Source organism: Solanum lycopersicum, chromosome 3 (genome assembly GCF_036512215.1).
Source record: "Solanum lycopersicum chromosome 3, SLM_r2.1".
NCBI classification, from domain to species: domain Eukaryota; kingdom Viridiplantae; phylum Streptophyta; class Magnoliopsida; order Solanales; family Solanaceae; genus Solanum; species Solanum lycopersicum.
Window position 1 is genome coordinate 3,725,239 of NC_090802.1, and position 22,544 is coordinate 3,747,782.

The window sequence follows — 22,544 nt, forward strand, 5'->3', positions numbered from 1 at the left end:
AACTATTCGAAAAAGTCTAGATATACACTCCGTTTAAAGTTTATGGGTCAGATTAGGTTTTTAAGAGTCCGAATATCTTTTCATTTTCATATAAATGTCATGTGGTAAGGTCAAAATGACATGTCAATTCCATGTGACATTTAAAGAAATGAAAAATGAGTTGGATATGTTTAACATAACAACTAACACCCATAAGGGCATATTTGGACCAAAAGTTGGACCGCGAGGGCATGAGTGAACCAAACTTTAAACGAAGGATATATCTAGACCTTTTCGAATAGTTTAGAGGCATATTTAACCCTTTTTTCTTTTTTAAGTTAAAAAATACGTTTTTTACTTTAATCCAAATGGGCTCTTAACTATTTATGCATTGCCCCATCTTACCTAATTTTTGGTTAAGCCAACAAATACTTGTATCATAACTGAAGTAGACATAATAATATAGTTGGGTTAATTTTGTTAATATTTTATCACGTACTTAAAATTTTACTAAAGTTTTGTCCGATATTTGATAACTTAGAAAAATTTAGAAGGCTTTGGAGGAAGGCTCTATTTTGCTTTGTAGAAGATTGCTTACAACTTAATTGGATGAGTTTGCAAATGAGAGACTCTCTATTTATACTACTCTTTAGGGGCTTAAATATAAATATAATTATTTTACAAGTTCCTACAATATTTATACTTTGGTCCTAATCTAGAATTATCTACAAGTTCTAGGGAATTCTACAGTCTTCTTGAAATATCTAGGGTATTCTACAGTGTTTAAGTAATCTCTCCACAACTCTAGACTCTTTTTCGTTATTCAAATGTCAAATTTGAATAGTGAAGTAGCGGGACATGACACTCTCCCCCACCTTTGATGCGACGCACTACTATAAGAACTCCCGGATTTGACCCTTAAACTGCCACAAGTCTTTATATCTCTCCCATATAGCCTCTTCCGGAGTTTGTCCCTTCCAATGATCAAGGAATATGGCACAAGCTTTATAGCCTCGCTTTCTCTTTGCTTGGTAGTTGATAATTATGGATGCTCGTCCTTCGACTTGGATCTTCCTTGTCTTCATAGTATGGCTTGAGGACGCTTGAGTAAAAGACCAGATGGATCTTGAAGTGTGGAAGCAACTCAATCTAATAAGTGATCTTGCCAACCTTTGCAATGATCTGAAACGAGCCCTCCCCTTAGTGCTTTAAACTGTCTTGAGGTGAACTTCACCAAGACCATGTCCACAACTTGGTAATCTGTGGGACGTCGTTTGCGATCAGAAAATTTCTTTATCTTTTTGGCTACCTTGTCCAAGTAGGACTTGGTAGTGTCGAGTTTTTCCTCCCATCCCTTGCAAGATGGTAGACTCCCAAACTCTTTCCATGAAAAGCAGCCGACAACAAATGCTGGCCGTCACCAACTCAAATAGTGTGCGCCCAGTGGACTTATTCTGTTGTAATTTGTAAGAAAACTACGCCGTCTAGTAATCTGGGCGAGTCCTTCTGGTGCGCACTTACGTAGATAGCACTTACTAAGGTATTGACACACTCGGTCTGGCCGTCTATTTGCGGATGAAAACTTCTGGAGAAGTGAAGCTCCGTACGAAGTATCTCAAATAGCTCCCTCCAAAAGTTTCCAGTCTTGATCCCTGATGATGATATTTCTTGATAGCCCCCAATACTTAACCACGTTCTTGAAGCAACCGACTATTGCAGGCATAAAAGTAGCACATTTCGAAAATATGTTCACCACAACCATTATTGTTCCATACCCGTCAGACTTAGGTAAGGAAGTGATATAGTCCATGGCCACACTCTCCCATTGGTGCTCTGCTACATGTAGTGGCTCAAGTAGCCCTCTGGATTGCCTCTACTCCACCTTGTCCTGCTAGCACACCAGATAGCACATGTCGTCCCACATGCACGATAATAGATTGCCTCAAGCAATGCCCTCGTATATCGTTGTCACAAATGCCCTGCTCACTACCGATTGGAGGGTCTATGGGCCCAAATTCAATCCTCTAATTAAAAAACCTGTTGCATGGGAATTGTTATCGAAAAATAAAAGAAACAGTAAAGTTCTCAACAAAATAATTCAACTAGGGATGCAAGTTTTGTATGGTCAAAATTTCTAAATTTAGTTGTGTTTTTCAATTCTAACCTCAACTCGGGGTACTTTAATTGCAAAAGAGTAATTCTAAATTTTCATCAACTTCCACTAGCATAAATACAACAGCCTACATAGCCTGCAGGAAATTCTAACAATTGTGACCTTTTCGAAACCAATGAGACAATAAGTTACAAATTACTAGAAAAACAGCCAGTCAAGATTCAAGAGAAGAGAAAAAAGAGACAAAAAGGAAAGCTGCATTTGTTACAAGTACAAAAAGTTACTCTGCTCTTCATATTTAGAGGGAGTAAAAATGTGAATATAGGTACTCTCGAATTTTATAGTACTCTTCCGATAATGGACCTTCAAGCACAATCTGCTGAATAGCTGCACCTCCAACCTACAAGAAATTTTCAAACAGAAGTTTAGTATGCCAAGAAAAAGGCTTCATTTTGCTAATAATATGAAGAACACTTGGATGATATTATCAAAAGCGGTCACCTTTTGACTAGCATCTCCAACTTTGCGAATGGTGACATACTCCCCACAACGTAAAGCCCCACCACCAAATTCTACCTGAAAATGAAAATAGCTGGTCTCAACATTTTGCTAACCTAAAGCCAAATCATGATTAGTAGTAGAAAATATAACATAAAAGAAAAGAGAAAAGACCTGAACGCCCTTGCTTGCAAGAAACTGCTTGAAATCAGACATTTTTAAATCTCCAACAAGAACTGTTTTATGGGGTGGAGAAGGTCCGGAAAGAGGAAGTAAAGAGAACATGTCGTTTTCCGTCTTCCCCACTTCAGCATCAACCCATGCTATTTCATAGTCTCCAAGCTACAATAGCAAATGTGAACACAATTAAGCAAGGACAAAGGGAAAACACAGACACAATAATGATCAAGATTAGTCTTTGTATGCAGCTTCCTGATCAAATGGAGCATAAAGTCTTACACACCGAAGACTTTAGTACAAACACTTGAAATGTCTAACCCATTGTAGTGTGTGGAGTGTACAGAGCCTCAACATTCAAGGACAAAAAGATAGCTACTGAACTGCAAATGTACAAAACATTTAACAAAGAGTACCTTGATAAAAACTCCATCAATCCATTTATACAACACATGAAGGGTGATTGACACAAGTGTGCTTAGGTAACTTTTTGTTTTAATTAGATGTGCATAAATTACTAACTTCAGCTGCTTCTATAAATGCATCAAGAGCCTAAAGTGGCAGAAATTTCGTAAAGGAATCATTTATTGATGTCATACATAATATATCCAGCTTACCTTCTTAAAAAGCACTTGGCTCATTAACTTCTCAGAAAGTTGGACCTATCATGGAAGCAAACATAGACCAAGGATGTTATACTAGTATTTTGTTTAAACAGGTATAAACCACAAAAGGCACATACAAAGAAAGTAGACTAACCTTATAAGCACACAAATCTGAAGTTACATCAATTGTTTCTTCCAACTGTGGAGCATAGACCTGTGGACAAACATGTTTCAGACAATGTTGCTTCAAATGTTCAGTGGCTTCAGCTGATCCATGCACCAATACCTATAAAACAGAATAGCTATTAAAACAAGTCAACTAGTTGAAGTTGAAAGAACTAATTGTTTCACTGTTGAAGAAGAAAAGTAGGACACGGATAGACTAACTGATAGGAAAACAGGCAGAAAGTTCAGGTAATGAATATTATATAGGTGTCAAAAGCAGAAAGATATAAACATTAGTATCCAAAAATGACCATCTATCTGCTATTTAAACTACTAATAAAAAAATACCAACTTCAATTAAGAAAAAAGTGAACCAGGAGAAGTTGTAGTCAACATGAACTAACTAATCCTTGTTATTAAAGGATACAAAGTCATTACTGTATTGAGCATTGTGAACACTGAACAACATACTAATCAGCTAATACTAGACCCTCTATCATTTTAGTTTTTTGATAACCGTGGTGCCCGGGCCAGATTTCGCGCACCTCAACTAACTCCACGGGATACTTACCACCTCCCATAGTACCACCAGGTAACTCCGTCCACCAGGCTAGGACAAATTGGAAGATTCACCTTATGTTTTTTTTCTTCGTTGAGTTTTGAACCTGAGACTTCAAGGTTCTCAACCATTTCATTGATCACTAGGTCACATCCTCTTATCATAATTCGATGCATCACTTCTTTTTTTTCAAATGGAGGACAGAATGGATTCAATTAGTCCCTTGCAGACGCTATTACCATTGCTTCCACAACTATAACCCTCATTTCCAGAATTTTTCAGACTAAGGATAATCAGTCATCATTTTAGCTTTAAAGTGAAAATAAAAAAACTAAAATCAAAGTCTTTGCAGGAAATTTAAGTCAATTATGTGAGACTTTCAAAAATTTCGACTCGAATTGTTCGCAATACAACATTGGTGAAAAAGATATCCTTTGCTTCTTTAAGTAAAAAAGTAGCTACGAGTGGCACTGAGGTGAAAAAGATATCCTTTGCATCTACGATAAAAGCTTGGTCAATAGCAGTGAACACTTAATACATGTGAGCTATAGGTCTTCTTTCTTTTTTGCTTTCCACTTCCTCAGCAGATTGAGAACAAAGGCCAGCAAGGTTAGTTGACTCACCGGGAAAGGTTGGATAGAAATGCCTTTCTTTTTCCTCTAAAGGTGGCAAAGTGGGGGTTGGAGGAAACAAACATAATTTTCTTCTGAAGTAGTTTAATAATGTCAAACAAAACTCTCTGCCAATGTATGTTAAGCGTTTCACAAGTCTTTTTGATAAGAAATAAAAATTTAACTTGTAAGGATGAAGCTATACCACACAGAACTAGCTGTCCTTAAGCTTATGGAAGTGTTAGATCAGAAGAATAGAATCCCCAGTTTTACTAAAACAAGCATTCTCCGGTCCCACAAGTATAAAGATGCAATATCCTCTTTTTTTTTAAGAAAACCCAATGAATCACCAAAATATTTCAGGAGGAAGATTGGTCATGGAAGATGATCCGGAAAATCAAAAGTTCTTTATAAAGTGAACTGTCTTACTTGGCTTCTGGTAAAGGACGCAGCATTGACAAATGAGAACTTGGATAAGAGAGACTTTCAACTATGCTCTACATTTTTTCTATGTGGGGAACAAGCTGAGACAATCAACCATCTGTTTTTACATTGTATGTGGACAGACCAGCTGTGGAAGATGTTCGTCTGTCTGATGAAGATTAGGTGGGTGAAGCCAGGGAACATAAAAGGAGTGTTAAGCTGCTGGAACAAGGATGTCAAGGAAGCAAAAAATGAAGTAGATTTTCCCTGCATGTATTTGGTGGACAAGCAGACCAACTTGCAGAAGTTTCAAATGAATTGCTTAGCTCTATTTTATTTTTGGTGAAAACAGAAACTATTAGATCAAACAGAAGATACCTGTGATGTTGTAGATTATTTATAGGAAAACAATAGATAGGTGTTCAAGTTGTAAGTTGTAGTAATACTTGTGAAAGGGGACTACATATTTTGATGTAGTATACCTGTGAATATATAGATTAACTGTTGGCATTATCGAAAAAAAATCAGATCACTTTATTACTGGAAATTCATTCTTCAGGTTAGAAGAAAGCCTATTATCCAACTATGCCAAAAATATATTCAGAGCATGCATGAGGAATATATTTTTTCCTTTGAATACTAGTTGATTAAGAAAAGCCTGAAAGTGTGTGAATATCCGTCATAGATGCAAAATTTATCAACTAAATACTAATTACCACAGAAAAATGAGAGCCTCATACAAGAGATGGAACTGTCAACATCTTGTAAAACACACAAGAACGATTGTGTTATTACTGATATAGCTACTTATGAAAAGATGGTAAAAATGCATGAAAGAAAACATGATTCCCGTTTATATTAAGTCAGCATATTTAGTAATATCAGTTAAGGAAAGAACTTCATACAAGCTTTAAGGGCGCAACATGAGCAAGAATTGATTTGATTGAACGACCATCAGAACGACCTTCGAAGTCCATGTATAACAAGGAACACTTGACTTGGACCTGTGAAAGGAAAAAAAGGGAGCAAGAAAATTGAAAGGAAAACATATTATAAGGATGCTAATCAAAATATTCAGTAATTAACATCATGAATGTTTGCTGATGAGCAAGTGCAATCAGAAAAAAATAAATATAAGAACGAAAAGATAGCAGCACACCATCCGAATTGACGCTATAGCATGGATACTATAATCAATTTGATGTTGGTCTAATGCTGAGCGTATTGACAAAAAAATGACGAACTGCTCCAATTCTTTTGAGATAGGTGATGACTGGTAAGGCAGATTGTCTAAAAAGGACTTCTTTTTTAAGGTTAAATAGTGGATGTAACTGTATCTTTGTGACACCACAAAGGATGGATCATCAAAACTAGAGCTTCAGAATATCTGGAATACATGTCAATATCTAAGTGACATTTAACATTTCCACAACTGAAGCGACATTTTTAAGAGCCAATTTTGCAAGTAAAGAGTCAATTCAGATTCAGAGATTTTGAAGATGCATCAATTGAAAGTCAAGATGACTTCCAACTAGGACTAATCATATACCCCCTCCGTCCAATATAATGAAGTGTTATCAAAGGCAAAAAGCACAATAAAGCTCTAAGGTCCATGAGGGCTTTAAGCGCAAATAAAGCGTGGGCTTTAATGAAAAAAGCGCAAAGAGAGAAAAGAATACAAATATATATATATTTAGTCAAAGACTAATAACTATAAACATGAATGACAAATATATGTCCAAAGAAATTGAAAATAAATTATGATAAAGTGAAATATCAATTATTTAGTGTCACTTCTTCATAAGAGGCTCATTGGCAAGGAAACGTTTGCCTTAGAACCTTGATAATGACGCTGAAGCGCACATAAAGCGAGGTGAAGCGCTCAACACGTTTTGAGCCTCGCTTCAGAGCATAAGCGCGCCTTTGATAACACTGATATAATGTGAGGGTTTGAAGTATGAGTGTCAATCTGTCTAAGCTACAGAGTGAATTAGGATATTGATTTCTCAAAGTCATTGAAATAAAATTATACCCAAATACTGTAAATCACAATTTTCATAACGAGAGAATTTTTAAAACAATTGAGAAATCTTAGTCAAAAAAAAAACCGTGTGATTCTCCAAACATTGCTAAAGCCCAAAAATTTGGGACAGGGAGTAATTCAATGCTCAACAAGATATTCGAGAAAAAACATAATCTTTTACTTCTCATTTCGAAACCATCGCAGGCCTGAAGCAATTTTTGAAAAGGTAACAGCAGAGCATCAAGTGCATTAAACTTTGATAAGAAAATAACGGCCGTATTCTAGCATGGAACAGAATTTGGTTGCTCTATTCTGTTGTCATTTGTCCAATTTGAAGGGACTATTTAGTCCCTGCATTGCAACATAGAATTCTACACTAAGATGGGAAGTGGTTTTGACTTTGATAAGAAGAAAACTAAAAAAGCAAATAACAGGCCTGCTCTAGCATGATACCAAAATTAGATGAATCTATTTTAATGTCAGTTGTTTATTTTGAAGAGACTGTTTAGACTTTAGTCACTGCATTGTAATTAAGATTATACTCTCTGATATGTTAGAGCGGCTTTCAGGTAAATTCACCTTCCAGCCTTTAGCTAGAGTCTGATTAGGGTAAAAGATAAATCAAAAATCAAAGTGAAACTTACTGTTAACTCAGAAGATTCAACTTTAGAGGGTGTTGTATCAAGGATTAGGTTAGCTGATCCTTCATCAAGTTTTCCATTTAAATCTCCATCAACCTAGCAGAAGATTAGAAAGACATCAAAGTCAAGGAACTAACAAAACAATTCGCCATAAAACTTTATCTAGTTGGATGGAGGAAAACGTAACAACAAGGTACTCACGATGTGACAGAGATGAAAATTTACCAATCTAATAAGGAACATGTCCATGAATTCTTGAGGTGTCAGCCCATGCTAGTAAGTTTCAGTTGAACTTTTTTTTTATCAAGTAACAAAATTTTGTGAACATTGGGGATAACAAATACCATTATATAAGGAGTATACCAAAAGGTAGAAAACTTCACAAAAAAATATGGTTTTCTATAAACAACATCAATCTTCTATACCTATAGGTACCTCATGGGTGCACCAAAAGGAAATAAGGGATAATATGTTATTCCTCAAGTGCACAAAATTCTTCTCTATTATATCAGAAACTCTCCTCTTTCTCTCTCCAAAAAGTACACATAAGTGTTAGTGGAGCAACATCCCACGCCATGCATCTTCTCCTCCCTCTTCTAACTTAAGGAAGAGACCTTCATTCTTCTTTACATGACAGAAAGCAATTACTAGTTTTTATGCTTTTAGCTATTCTGCTGATTCTTCCCCAAACAGGAAAAGCCGATTATAGATCTAGATCTTCCTAGTACTCTCTACTTGTCAACAACAACAAGACCTCAATCCCAAACAAGTTGAGCCGGCTCTGTGAACCCTCCTGACCATATTTCCCCCTTTAAATTTATCTCAGGCCGACATGATACAAAATAAAAATAAAATGTACTAGAAGTTTTGCATATTTTATATTGGCATAAAACCTCAAATAAGGCATACGAACTAAAATAAACCATGACAAAATATATTCCCAATTTATTGATATGACAGATTTTCCTCTCCCGTTGAGTCATATCTCTTGCTAGTACTCTCCACTTATCACATGACATAAATGATACACGTGGAGATAGCCGGTATTATGAATTAAATAGCAGGAAAAGTTTAAAATCCCGAAATGTGATACGGACATGGCTCCTTTTTTAACCATGGATGTCCAATATCCATCACATATAGTCTTGAAGATGTGTAAACTTTTAAAAGAGTTGGCTTTATCGAAACCGTTTGGTTGCGAAAGCAAAATCTTTTACATGTAAATTACTTTACTACAAGCTTCATGCCAAAGTAGCATAATGATTGACAAGCAAATCACTCTTTCTTCCCATAAGAAACTTCGGGGTGGTTTGGCTCACATGCTATAAGTGGGAATTGCAAGGGAGGGATCGTTTATGCGGTGAATAATAATGAAGAGATTGTTATGCGGTGATTAATAATGTAGGGATTGTTAAAATACGATTAATCATGTAAAGATTTTTAGCCAAGGATCACTTACTTTAAGGGCATATTTGTCTTCAATATACTTTAATACCCGTAATACTAATACACATATTCTATCCCATATTCTATCGCACATAAGATAATACATAGATTCATCAATAACTTAACACGAGTATTATTTCATACTGACAACAAAACACTGCATAAGACTTTGTAACTACTTTCTCTTGTACGGCCAACCGCAATGCATACACAATGCAAAGATTATATTATTAACCCTCTAACCAAGTGACCCCTTATTGTCTATTTCAGACTGCAGGTTACACTTGTTAACCTCAAATTCGATTTTAAGCCATATGGAAATAATAGTAGCACCCTTCATAAGCTATGACATAAATAAAAGTTCAGGAATGTGAGAAATTCTAGATCAGAAAGTAGTCAAACCACCACTAATAAGTATCCTTTTTTAAAAAAATATTGGGCAGTCCACCACTAATAAGTATCCTTTTTAAAAAAAATATTGGGCAGTCCATCACTAATATCTAACAGATACTCTGACGAAGTGCATGATTACATTTGAACAATCTTCAGCAAAATGACACAAAGTTCACTTTTCTTGACTCAGAATGGACTAGTTAAATTATCTGCACTGAACAACCAAAAACACACAAACAAACAGATAACTATGCCACTGCTCAATTGGAGGCACATAAAACCAACTTTAACTCACATGCATAAATGACTGCTCCATGTTGTCATCTTTGACCACATAATCATCTGGATTGATGACTTCACCAAAGTCATCCCACTCAGAGGTGTTATCATAGAAAGGGAACATTGGGGCTATGCTAGACGATGTTGTTACAAATCCATCAATCAGCACGTCCTTGAAAGCACCACTGTGCAGACCAGAAGCTGTAAATATAATAAGACCTCTGATTAGCTTATATCAACACGTTAAAAAAAGAAGTCTCTGCATGGATACTAAAAAATCAATATGTTGTGTGCCTACTTGTTCATATTGTGGTAGCTCATAGCTGATTCTCTTTCTTAGAGAGGAAGAATATATTTAAATTCTCTCTCCAATAAAAAGTTGTAGATAAGTGCCTGCGAGTTGTTTAGTGTGCTTATTACAGACCATTATTCTGATTATTCCCACACCTTTCAAGTACTTCCTTATAAGCAGTACCATCAGAGATGGACTATTTCATAAATCTCCCTTAAATTTATTTATTTTTTATGACAAGGGAAACCCGCATCCGCTACCCTTTGGATGCGCACAAGGTGAAACCCCCACTCCCATGCAATAGCTCACAAACCACATAAGAGAGGTAACCCGCACTAAACAAGCCTGGTGCGACGAGCTCGACTCAGAAGGCAAACCCCTTGCTTTCGCTGGCAAGGGGTTTCAAACTTGAGACCTCCAACATGGAAGTCCCAAGCTCAAACCACTGGGCCACCCGAAGGTATCTCCCTTCAATATTTTGAATTTGTACGTTTAACCGAACCCAACCAAATCAATTCAGGTAAACCTTAACCAGCAATATGCTGCCAGATTCAAAATTGATACACAACCAGCAGTAATCAGCTATAAATATTTTGTTAATCCACGTGGGTAGTGAGATTCGAGGTTCAGAAGAGCATTTCAGATAGAGTATGTGGACAAATAGTGAAGTGGAATAGGCTGGCGTTCCATAAAGTAGGAGAAAGGACCCTAACAGCAGAAATTCAAAAGTGCACAGACAGAAAGAGGAACTTAAGTCTAGGATAAGCAATTTGTAGAGAGAGGCATGAAAGGGAAGATAAGCGTGAAGGATATTTTCATTCACATATCAGCAAATTGTACTATACCATTGGAGGAAGGATGTGTGACATTGGTGTCAACGGCCATGGGGTCATCTGTGACGACTTCTGCCCCAACAGACGCTTTTGATTCCTCCTCTTTAACAAGAGTAGCTTTGAGAGCTTCTTCCCTTTTTATCCTGTTCTGCTCCTCCTCATAAGCAGCCAACTCCTCACCAACCAAGGGAATTCTACGTGACATGGTAACTTTAACAGCTTTAGGAGGTGGATCTGACTGAAGTATACGTGCCAATGTGCCAAACTATATTCAAGTAAAAGGAATCAGTAAAAACATAAGCATACAATTTCCACAAACCAAGAAGTTCTGAATGAAGATTATTAAAATGTTTATCAGTAGTTTAGTACACATGGCTATTTTCTTTATTTCATGCAAGTTGAACAAAAGCAAGGAAATGTGTAAACAAATTTCCAGCAATGAAATGAGTTGTCACTACAAAACAAATTATTAATATCTCAACAAAATGTGTAACACTGAAATCTACCTAAATTACACATAGGAAAATAAATGCATCAACAAGTAATAAAGATATTTTAACAGACGAGTATCTTAAAACCTCAGAAAGGGTGAAAGCGACATGTCTTACTCTAAATTAGCATAAATAGTACTGGTTGCAATCCCAAATCTTGAAACAGGATTAATTAATCGGAATATAAGCACACCTGCCCTCTCTCGGTGAACATAACAAGATTCTTTGGATCAGCTGCCCATTCAACAAAGAGGTCATGCGAAAATCCAGCTTCTAAACTAGCCATGGAAGCCATAACAACCTACATATCATATACAGATAACTGAGAACACATAAAGATGACTCCTCATTTGCTAAAGATGAGGAAAGAGAACCTTCGGCCCAGGAGCTTCTTCAAGAGCACTCTTATTGATCACAAGCTTAATTTTCCTGCATATGTTGTAAACCCTTCATTAGACTTCTAATCAGTACTATTCTAAAAGAGGGAACTTCCAAATCAAAATATTGAAAGCCAAAATAGCCCAATAAACTTAAGTGACTGTAATACCCTTCAATTGATAAATAAATTATCCTTCAATGTGTTACCAAAAGGGGCGCTTTAAGCCCGCTTAAGCCCTGAAGCGAGGCTCAAAACGGGTTGAGCGCTTCGCCTCGCTTTATTTGCGCTTCAGTGTCGTCATCAAGGTTCTAAGGCAAATTTCCTTGTCAATGAGCCTCTTATGAAGAAGTGACACTAAATAATTGACATATCACTTTATCATAAATTTCTTTCATTTTCTTTGGTCATATAATTGTCATTCATGTTTATAATTATTAGTCTTGGACTAAACATATATATTTGATTTCTTTTCTCCCTTTGTGCCTTTTTTCATTAAAGCCACGCTTTATTTGTGCTTTGCGCTTAAAGCCCCTACGAACCTTAGACCTTTTTTGCGCTTTTCACCTTTGATAACACTAAATCATAAACCAGTAGGTAAACAACATTCTCTTCTTTGCAGTAAAAAAATTTGGAGAATTCGAGGAGTTGCAATTGAGTAATTCAGTATAGACTAAATACAATTGACTGATTTAATTATTTGAAGATGATTCCAAAAGAATTAAGAGTTAGCAATAATGCTTTAATTTGTCTCAGGTGCAACAAAGGATGGAAGTTGCACTGACTTCTTTTATTGCACGGCCAATGCATATGCAACTGGTAAAAGAAAGTGGAGAAAGATTAATGATGAAAATAGTTCGAAGAAAGAACATGTCCGCTTGCACAAGACTAGAAAGACAAAGGTTTTGATGGAGATTTGGACTCCAAAAAGGATGCCAGAAGGTCATGGATCATTTGGGCACTGATCAAATTGCATTCGCATCAAATTGATCCATAGTATGCAATTTGATGATGCAGTTGCATCTTCCTTTAGAATTCAAGGATACAGATGAATGAGCCTATAGAACAGATCCTTATTATCTTGTCATTGTCTATTATGTACATTGTTTCTGCTTACAAAATGCAATTACTTTCAACTCACGAATACATGTACTTCGACTAATTCTATCTATCTATGAGCTGATTTTCCACTGATATTTATTTCCGCGGTTCAGAAATAAAGTAGCCAAAGAACCTGTGCAGCCTTGTGATTTTAAAACCAAGTGCAGAAATGGAGTACCCGCATGCTTGGCTGGAAAATAACAAGCAGCTGATGCAGATAACGTTTATAATTTTCTGTCTTGTAACAAATTTATTGGTTCTTATTCACTTCTTTATAATTTTAATCCAACATTGGCCCTTCTTCTGACTACATGGTAATACTTGCCATTCACCACAAGGAAGTGCTAACACAACCTCTAGAATTTTGATGCTGGATGACTTGTAATTGGATAGACAACTGATGGTAAACCCTAAAATAAATAGACAGATGAAAGTAAACCCTATCCTTGGGGTTCAATAGCCTCAGAGAATCATCATTGAAGCAAGTCATTTCATTAACTAGAATCTCTGAATTTGAGAGCATGTGAAGTATACTAGCCTTACCTTAAAAGAAAAGCATTATCACGAGTGTGCTCAAAAGATTTTGCAATTGAATCGCTCATCCACTCAAGGAAACTCTTTACATAGTCAATAGTACTTGAGGATACATATGATAGAAAGTAGATGGGAGTGGACAACTGTTTTTGTGTCCAGTGCTGCAATTTCACCAAAACCAGAAATCAGAAAAGTTAGTTAATAAGTTGTAGACAGTAAGAGACCAAGAGATGAAATACTCTCATGTATGAACCTGTTCCAATGTCAGGATGAGCTCCAAAACTCGACCAGCAGTATCAACAGGTAGTAAAACATTTCCCCCGACATTAAGAGTTCTCTCTATGGCATCTGTGGGTAAAAGAAAAAAAGATTAGACAAGAACCAAGACCTAAGCAAAATTATGACCTGCAGCAACAAAAAGGAAGATATAAGGATCTTTTTACTTCTTTTTTTGAGAAAGTTAAACTGGAATTATAACACAGAAGTTAATCAATAAAGTACTCCTGTAGTAATTACATCAGAAGTATAGAGGGGCTGTCAAAAAAAATCTAATCGCCTATCTCCCCACAAAAACTATCTAGATATAGGGTGATGTCCCCTGGGTCCTTAGGTACAGTATGGATACACCAAAAGAAAAAGGTCACTAAACAGTTCATTTTAATGCTTTGAAAGGGGATGCTCTTGTTCTCAGAACATCTCTGATTTCTCTCCCTCCATATTGTCCACCAGATGCAGGTAGGGAAAATCTTCCATCTCTCCTTGTGTCCTGACTAATTTCTATCTCTATTCCAACATGCTATAACTTCTGCAATATTCCTAGACATGGTCCATCTACTACGCCTCCGGCTAGTGAAACACTGGCATAGTTTCTCAATCACTTTCCAATGCAAAAAAAAGATGGTTTATTTTTCACAAAAAAAAAGAGATGGTTTATTGTCTCAGTCTCAGATTCACAAAAACAGCATCTGGGGCATAACTGTCCTCCCTTTTCATTAAGTTGTCCAGAGTCCAAAAAAAACTTGTCTTGCAACAAGCCATGTGAAGCAAGCCACCTTATGTGGTATCTTTCCTTCCAGATCATCTTCCATACCACAATTCCTTGGTTTAAGTTGAGATGTCCAGTAACTTGTAGACTGATTTCACCTTTAACTTTTCTTCTTTATCCAACTTCCATATCAATTTGTCTTCCTCACAGGTAAGGTTATTGGCTTGTTCCAAGGTGTTCAGAATTGAGTCATTCTCTCCACTTTCCACTCATTGAGGAGGCTTTTGAAGGTCAAGTTCCAGCCTTCTTCATTTATGACTTGAGAATTGTAGCCATTTTCTGGCTTCCTGCTGACTAAGAATGTAAATGTCTGGGAACTGTTGTCCCAAAGGTGTTTGTTCCACCCATATATCATTCTAGAACAAGGTTTTTCACCCATTTCCCACATTGATAACAGACTTACTCTACATGCTTGGCCACTTATTACTAATAGTTCTCCATAGCCCCACACCATAAGGAATATTAACATCTTTAGTAGTCCATGGTCCTTCCCTTACATATCTTGCAGCGATGATATCCTTCCACAAGCCCCGATCATCTGATGCTAGTCTCCATAGCCATTTTAACAGAAGGCTCTTATTCTGATCTTTCAACTTCTTAATTCCAAACCTCCCTCTCTTTTGTTGGTTGTAACAGCATCCACTTAACCAAATGATATTTCTTTTCTCCTTCTTGATTACCTTGCCAGAGGAAATTTCTTCTGATAGCATCAAGCTTTTTGATGATCTTCCCGGCATAGGAAAGAGGGGCATCTTATGGGTTGGCATGGCCTCAAGGTCACTGTTGTTCACTGTGACACTACCAGCCAAGGATAAGTATTGACTTCTCCAATTAACTACTTCTTTTCACATTTTTCCACCACAAAGTTACCCCTCCTTTTTGACTTCTTCCCTTCCTAACCATTTCCCCATTTGTGTCGTCTTCCCCAAACCCTTTCATCATTTCCCTAATCCTCTTCCCCTTATCCCCCCCTCCTCAGCAGTTTCGTCTTCTTGCTTGCTGCAATCCCCTCCCCTTCTACACTTTTGCCCCCTATCATTGCTGAAAATTATAGTTAAACCCTCTCCTTCTCCTCAATATGATTGAGATTTGTGAAGATGCAAAAACTCTGGGAGGTGAAGAGTTTGGGTATGTGTTGTTTGTGTGTTGTGGCAAGGATTTTTGAGGTGGTAGCCATGGTGGAAAATTCATTTGCAAAGATGAAGAAAGGGTGTTGTGGTAGAGAAGGTGGTGCAATGGTAGTACCTGAAAAGGGCTTGGCTCTTTAGTCTGAAAATGGCATGGCAGCAGCAAAGGGTTAGCATGAATGACCTTGCTTTGGGCAGGCCTACGTATGGGATGAATAAATCATATTGCCAAGTTGACAACAAACTCACAAATTGGTGCACCATGGTATGGCATAGGCATTGGCGGCACGAGCAATGACACGATAGCATGTGGCATATGCCAAGGTCAAACCAAGTGTGGGAAAATCAAGGTGGACTAATGCCAAAGGTTAAAGAAAACTGAGACAAGGCAACACAAGGTGAAAGCTAAAGAGTGGCACGAGCAAAACAAGAGTTAGCATGACAAAGTGAAAGGCGGCCAAGACGTGTGGCAGCATGACAATGGCAATAACAAATGAGTCAATAGTGGCCATTGTAGCAAGTGAGGCCCTATGTTGCCCGGACTCTTCAAAAATGTTAATAGGTGCATGTTAGATTCGCCAAAAGTAGTGTATTTATGGAGAATCTAACACGGGTGTGACATCAAAAGTGAAGAGTCCGTGCAACTAAGCGAGTGACAGTGAGGCCAAAGTAGGCCTTGGGGGCGCGCAACTGGGCAACACAAATATGTGAACGGCTAGTGGGTTTCCTTTTTGTAATTCTTGTTTTCGAATTCCTTATTTCTTGTAGCTCCTTTGTAATTCCAAGTGTTATAACTGAAAGGTTGGCATATGAGCAAGAAATATGCAACACTATTAATATTAGTTACGTTAAGTGTTTTGAAAGGCGGGAGCGTGAAGCAGGGCGTTTTATATCGTATACGGCGAGGCGTAAGTCCCGAGACACGGGGTGTAAATCATATGGATCTACGGGGAGTAAATCCTATAGATCTACGGGGCATAGTCTCATGTATATTCGATTTTATAGTTTTATTACTAATAAAATAAGCAAAAATAAACCTTTCAATGATTTATGATTCTTATTTCAAATAAGTATTAATACTCCATAATGAAGAAAAAATATTATAATTACTATTTGGGAGATATCATTGCACCAATAGTAAAAATATTATTTAAAACAAAAAAAGTTGAAAAAAAATAAATTTAAAACGCCTGGGAGTACGTTTTTACGCTCAGGACTTATATTTTTATGCTCGGGGCTTACGCCTCAAATTTTTGGACTTACGCCTTATAGATCTACGTCTTCCATTCACGCCTCGAAGCGTTTTTGGTACGCCCCACCCCGAAACTTGCCTTGGGACTCACCCCAAAAACGTTTTTTAAAACACTAGTTAAGTTCTTCTTTTGATGAAGTACTAATATTAGTCAAGTTCTTTAAAGTTAGTTGCATAAACAAAGATTTTGTCAAAGTTTCCTTGTGTTGGTGGCCCCTCGACCTACAACATAGGGTTGCGTCAGGTTATCCTCTTACATTTGATTTTGTTTTATCATAAGAGTACTATACCACGATATTCACGTCCTTTTTCGTTAGGAATGTTGCATCTTTTCATGATGCAGGATGAATTCTCAAAATGATGTGGTCATTCATTAGGTATACCTCTATTATCTTTAACAACTATGTTGACCCCACTATAGTCTAGCGGGTATTTTTGAGTTTAGTGTGTGTATTAAGTGTTCAAGGTCCTAGAAGCTCTGTGTACATTGTGGGTCATGTATTTAAGATTACAGCCTTCCCATTGTAATGAGGAAGATATGTATAATGTCTTCATTTAGGCCAATGAACCAAATGTAATGATTAAAATTTTTACTCAGATTTATGCAAGCATATTTGAGTTTAGGAGAGAAAGGATATGTTCGTTCACTCCATCACAAGTTGAAGGCATCGAATGTTGTGTCCCGCTGACAAGCAACCTCTACTACTAACTCTGTAATGATAGAGCACCTGTTGCTTGTGTATGTTAGACATGACCTCATAACCATATTCAAGCGCATGATAATTATGTTACACACTTCTCAAATAAGTCAAGCTTTATGGGTCGTTGACAATGGTGCAACCCACCATATTGCCTTAAGACACAGAGTCTAGACACTATGCAAGACTACCACAATTTGTAGGATATCTTCATGGAAATGGAAATAACATTCCAATTTCTCATACTGATAATGTGAAACCTAATGCATCTAATCACCAATTCCATCTCCACCATATTGGCATATCATTTGCTCTCTCAAGTGGAAAAAGGTGAAAAATTTATGGCTTAGGTTGCAAGTTTAAGCCCCACATCATGCAAAGCGAAGCCTGGTATTTAAGTCGAGAAGGGTATAGGGGCAGGCCTATTATCCACCGAGTTTAGAAGGTTGTGATTGTTTCAAAAGGATGGGTCACAGACGGATTTCTCGGTTATCAAAAAAAAGAAAAAACTAATTTGTGTCTCTAAGTTTTGTCAAGATAATAACACCTCTATGAAATGTTCTCCACGTTTTTTTCGTGTGAAGGATATTACTATAGGGGCGCTATTGGTTCGGGGATGGAGAAAAAAATAGCTGTGTGAGTGGCCACCAGGCGATGTTGATGGTCCTCCCAAATGCAATGTCATTGTTTCATACGACCTATAGCATCAACAATTAGAACACCCTAACCGTTGTGTTCCTATTCAACATGATTTTTCTAAGTTTTTTATTTCAAAACTAGTACTATGTGTAATTTGTATAGTAAAGGAATGAACATTGAGCCTAAATCAATCACAAAAGCAAGCTCCAAAGAGGAGGATTGTCCAAACAATATTAAGAGTTCAAGGAGACCATCCATTTCCAATGTGATACTTCATTCATCATCCCACACCCCACCCCTCTGCAAGCCCAGACACTATCGCTAATAGAAGTGTGAACAATCTATCAACATTAGGAAACAAGAATTGGGATGGGTCCTACTATGATACCATGTTTAGTTTGTACTTATCCACTTCCTTATCTTTTTTGGAAACTATCCACTTCATTTTCTTTATGATTGTTCTTTTGAAACTGTTTTCTTTATGATTGTTTTCACGTAGGTTAATCCATTAACTAGATTTTTTCAAATGCTATTATTTTTACGACACTAGCCATACAAAAGACTATATAGTGATCAGTAAAACTTAAGTTCATATGCTACCATTATTTTTCTCTTTGAAGGGAAGATGATTTGACAATCTAAAAGTCCTCCAAATACACAATTTAATAATTGTAAAATTTAAACAATGTGATGTGTGTATTTGTCACTTTCCCTAACCCAATGAAGTCTACTCAAAGTTCTTCAAATTTGAAACTAATTATCTTTTTTTCTTTTGAATGAGGGTAGGGAAGAGCAAATGATAATCTGAAAGTCCTCTAAATAAGCAAGTTAATAAATTGTAGAATTTATAAAATGTGTCGTGTGTATTCTGTAATTCCGCTAAACCACTGAAGTCAGAAGGACAAGCAGTTCAGAGATTAAAAAAAAAAAGGAACAACAATTACCCAGAAACTCTTGGTCCCTTTGGCGCCTAGGAGGTTGATTGTTTAAAGCATTAAAAGCATCTGTTATTAGAACAGCTGGACGGACAAAAGATTCTAAAACAGTTCCGTTCAAATGCCTGAAAGAAAAAGATAGAGATCATAATATTAGGATCACAGTAGAGTAGAATCATTAAACTGGATAACAAGACTGTTCTAGTTTGACCTTTCTTTGCGGTGATTGAAGTCAACAGCGTATATGACATCCTCCCCGTCTTTTGTTATCCTCCAGGTGGTACCTCCTAACAGATGACCAGCTACCAGGGGAGCAATCACAATTCCTTCTCCTTTTCCTATAATAAAACAGCAGTTCCATTTACTAATTAGGGGATGTTGTAACTACTTCAAAATTAGTTGGTGGTCAAGACTTGCAACCAAACAAACTATTAGAAACAGTTGAAGTTTTAATCATCAATGTCTTAATTAACTTTACCTTCTTGACAATATGAAGGATGAAACTACATTATACTTGATTTAATAAACCACAATACGGACATGAGTTAAACTCGATAAAAGTGGCAACAAGAAAAGAGACCTACCAGACATGTAATGATTTTGAGAGTAGGTTAATCTGGTCACATTTTGGAATGCTGAATCAATGTCATCCAAGGTGAATAAATCAAACTCTGAAACTTGCTGCACAAGAGGAGAGTGTCAATGGACTTACTTCTACACGATCACACACTCAAAAGTAACAAACACAAATGATCTTGTCAGACACTGGACTTTTAGTTTCTCAGCAGCCAAATATTGCTCTATAGGTCCTGGAATCCCAATAGAGGCGTGTTCTATTACTTCCACTCTCTTTTTTCCTTCAAAAATTCTGAACCCTGATAGTATAAGTGAAAAGTTATATTAAATTAAGTGACACTCAAGTAAGTATATTTGTGACTGATAATGGTTAGTCACATTAACCAATCATATTTCCAGGGTTCTAACTTCTTCTCTAATTTGAAAGGGCTGGCTAGCATTAACGGACATGCTATAAAAAGTAGATAGTATCTGAAAACAGTAATATGAATTCATAGTTTACTACGCAAATAAGGAGAGTGAAATTTAATTAATCATTTCTGTCAATAATTAGGGAAGGATTCATGATAAATTATCCCTATAATACATATTCCAAGTAACAAACATTGTTTTTTATAGCTTGACATAAGTCATTGCAAAGCTAAACATTTATACACAACATCTATGTCAAGGACCGATGCTCAACATACAGGTGAAATGTTCGATTTTAAAGCATATAAGCTAAAACCCGCAGAGTCCGTAGATTAAGGAGTATGAACAGGTAACAACTGCATTGAATAATTCAAAAATAACTCCAGAGTAAAGCTTCACCTTCCGTGAGAGATACTGATCATACATAGTTAGTAACCCTAGCCTGTACACTGGTTCTGTGGCATAAATAGGAGCAGAAAGACCGAGTTGTTTCATGGCATAGGGCAAAGCACCAAGATGAAATGTATCAGAGTGTGAAATCAATACAGCATCCACCGTTGAAGCCACCCTAAACATTAAAACAAGATATATTGTTTCAGCACAGAAATAGTTAAAAGCAATCAATAAATGAAGAATCAATCCAATAACAAACTATCTGTCGTCAAATGCACAAGCCAGCAAACGAGTTTACACTGTAAAATACTTGTTTTGCTCCGAGAAGTAGCAAAAGTATATACATTGAAGTGAATTGAAAAATGAAATTGATACTGTGTTTGTTTGTGGAGTACCTGGATAGGGGTTGAAGAAGAGAAGTATCAAAGTGGTCATTCCAACCGCAATCGACAAGGAAATTGAAGCCGTCGATGGAGACGAGGTAAGACAGTGGGTTCTCATTGTATACTCCACAGAGTGGCGTCACCTGAACCGACGTTCCCATGCCGCCACCGTCGCTCTCCGCTTCTCTTTGCTTAATCCCACAGTGAGTCGCCGGACTTGGTGAAGACGGGGGGGTGTAGTAGGGGTTTTTGTTTTCTCTCCCTCCTTTTTTTGGTCTTTTTGTAAGGTATAAGGAGATTTGACAAAATTACTATAATGAGGAAAAATCTCAAATGAGAAATAACAGTAATGATAGAGTAAAGGTTATGAATTTTAGATAATAATAAAGAAATTACAAAAATATATAATGTAGAATTTATCTTTGGTTCGTTCGATCGAATATTTTGTAGACAGTTAAATCGTTATAGAACTATTAGGTTATTAATTTACGAATTATGGATACTTATATGCGTTTGGTTATCGATTTAACCTTTAAAATTTAATATTAAAAATTCATGAAAAATCAAATAGTAATAAGGTGACAAACCAAATAAATCAAGCAAATTAGTTGTTAGTATATATCTTGCTCAAAAACAAATACCATCACATTGTAGATTAACAGAAAGTTTGAGACAGCCTAAAATAAGTATAAAACTAAACTCCAGTCAAGAACTCCTTCGTAAAGCACTTATTTGTTAAATCTCAAAATGATAATATATGTAAATTTGTTCAAATTTTATATAAATAATTAAATGAGTTTATGTACTTTAATGTGAGAATTATTTAATATTGCTAACCAAAAATTGCTTTAGTTATGTATTGCTTTTTATTCCTTATTTGACACTTATATTACTTGTGTTATTACAACTAACCAAATGACCCCTTTCATGTGTTTTTTTAAAAATAAAATTAAACTCACATACTATTTAGTCACTTAGGTGTGTTTGGTAAAAAACAAATCAGTTTGGTTTGTCTTGTTAGATGAAATACTTTTTTCAAGAACCTCAAGGAAAATGATTTTTCTAGAGAAAGTAGTAAAAATAATTTTTAGAATTAACATTTTAAAATTATTATCTCTTCCGTAACCTTTTACACTTGTTGACTAGAAATTCTGTGTTACTCAAACACTTATCTCACACCTCATCTCCAACTGTATAATATTTTTTTAAATTATATATAATTAATTTTGAAACAATAACAACATTTTTAAATTGACTTAAAAATTGATCAAATCTACTTTAATACATTTTTAGCTTTTGAGAATATTTGATAAAATTAAAACTAACTTAAATATATTTAAAATGACTTTTAAAAAGTTAAACACAGGTACTCCTCTACTTTTCATATTTTAACTTTATAGTTACTAAAGTTTGACCTTTTAATTATGAAATATAAAAAAAAAAACAAATTTAAAAAAATTTACCTATGTTTCAAGAAAATATTTTTTAAATTTTCACTACGTCCTAATCACACTCTTAATTAAGATTTTAAAGATATTCACAAGTC

At 36.1% G+C, this 22,544-nt stretch overlaps 1 protein-coding gene across 1 annotated transcript; it reads right to left on the reverse strand.

The window, feature by feature from the left end:
* Positions 1-2,094: 2,094 nt before the first annotated feature.
* LOC101254167 (cleavage and polyadenylation specificity factor subunit 2) lies at positions 2,095-21,352 on the reverse strand. Its single transcript, XM_004234357.5, has 18 exons — positions 21,011-21,352; positions 20,622-20,790; positions 19,820-19,916; positions 19,447-19,573; positions 19,245-19,360; positions 13,793-13,887; positions 13,549-13,700; positions 11,903-11,957; positions 11,722-11,829; positions 11,050-11,302; positions 9,929-10,113; positions 7,798-7,890; positions 6,036-6,134; positions 3,527-3,658; positions 3,385-3,429; positions 2,765-2,932; positions 2,594-2,668; positions 2,095-2,492 (listed from the first exon to the last, which is right to left on the reverse strand). Exons 1-18 carry the CDS (start codon positions 21,157-21,159, stop codon positions 2,391-2,393), a joined length of 2,220 nt encoding a protein of 739 aa, XP_004234405.1. The 5' UTR covers positions 21,160-21,352; the 3' UTR covers positions 2,095-2,390.
* Between the last annotated feature and the right edge of the window lie 1,192 nt (positions 21,353-22,544).

What these genes read in the sequence shown, in the direction of transcription:
- LOC101254167 (XM_004234357.5), bottom strand. Translation starts at nt 21,159, where the DNA reads ATGGGAACGTCGGTTCAGGTGACGCCACTCTGTGGAGTATACAATGAG. An exon ending in CTTCTTCAACCCCTATCCAG is followed by an intron (nt 20,791 to 21,010) that starts GTACTCCACAAA and finishes TTTAATGTTTAG; the next exon opens with GGTGGCTTCAACGGTGGATG. An exon ending in TTGAATCTTCTGAGTTAACA is followed by an intron (nt 6,135 to 7,797) that starts GTAAGTTTCACT and finishes TTCCTTTCACAG; the next exon opens with GTCCAAGTCAAGTGTTCCTT.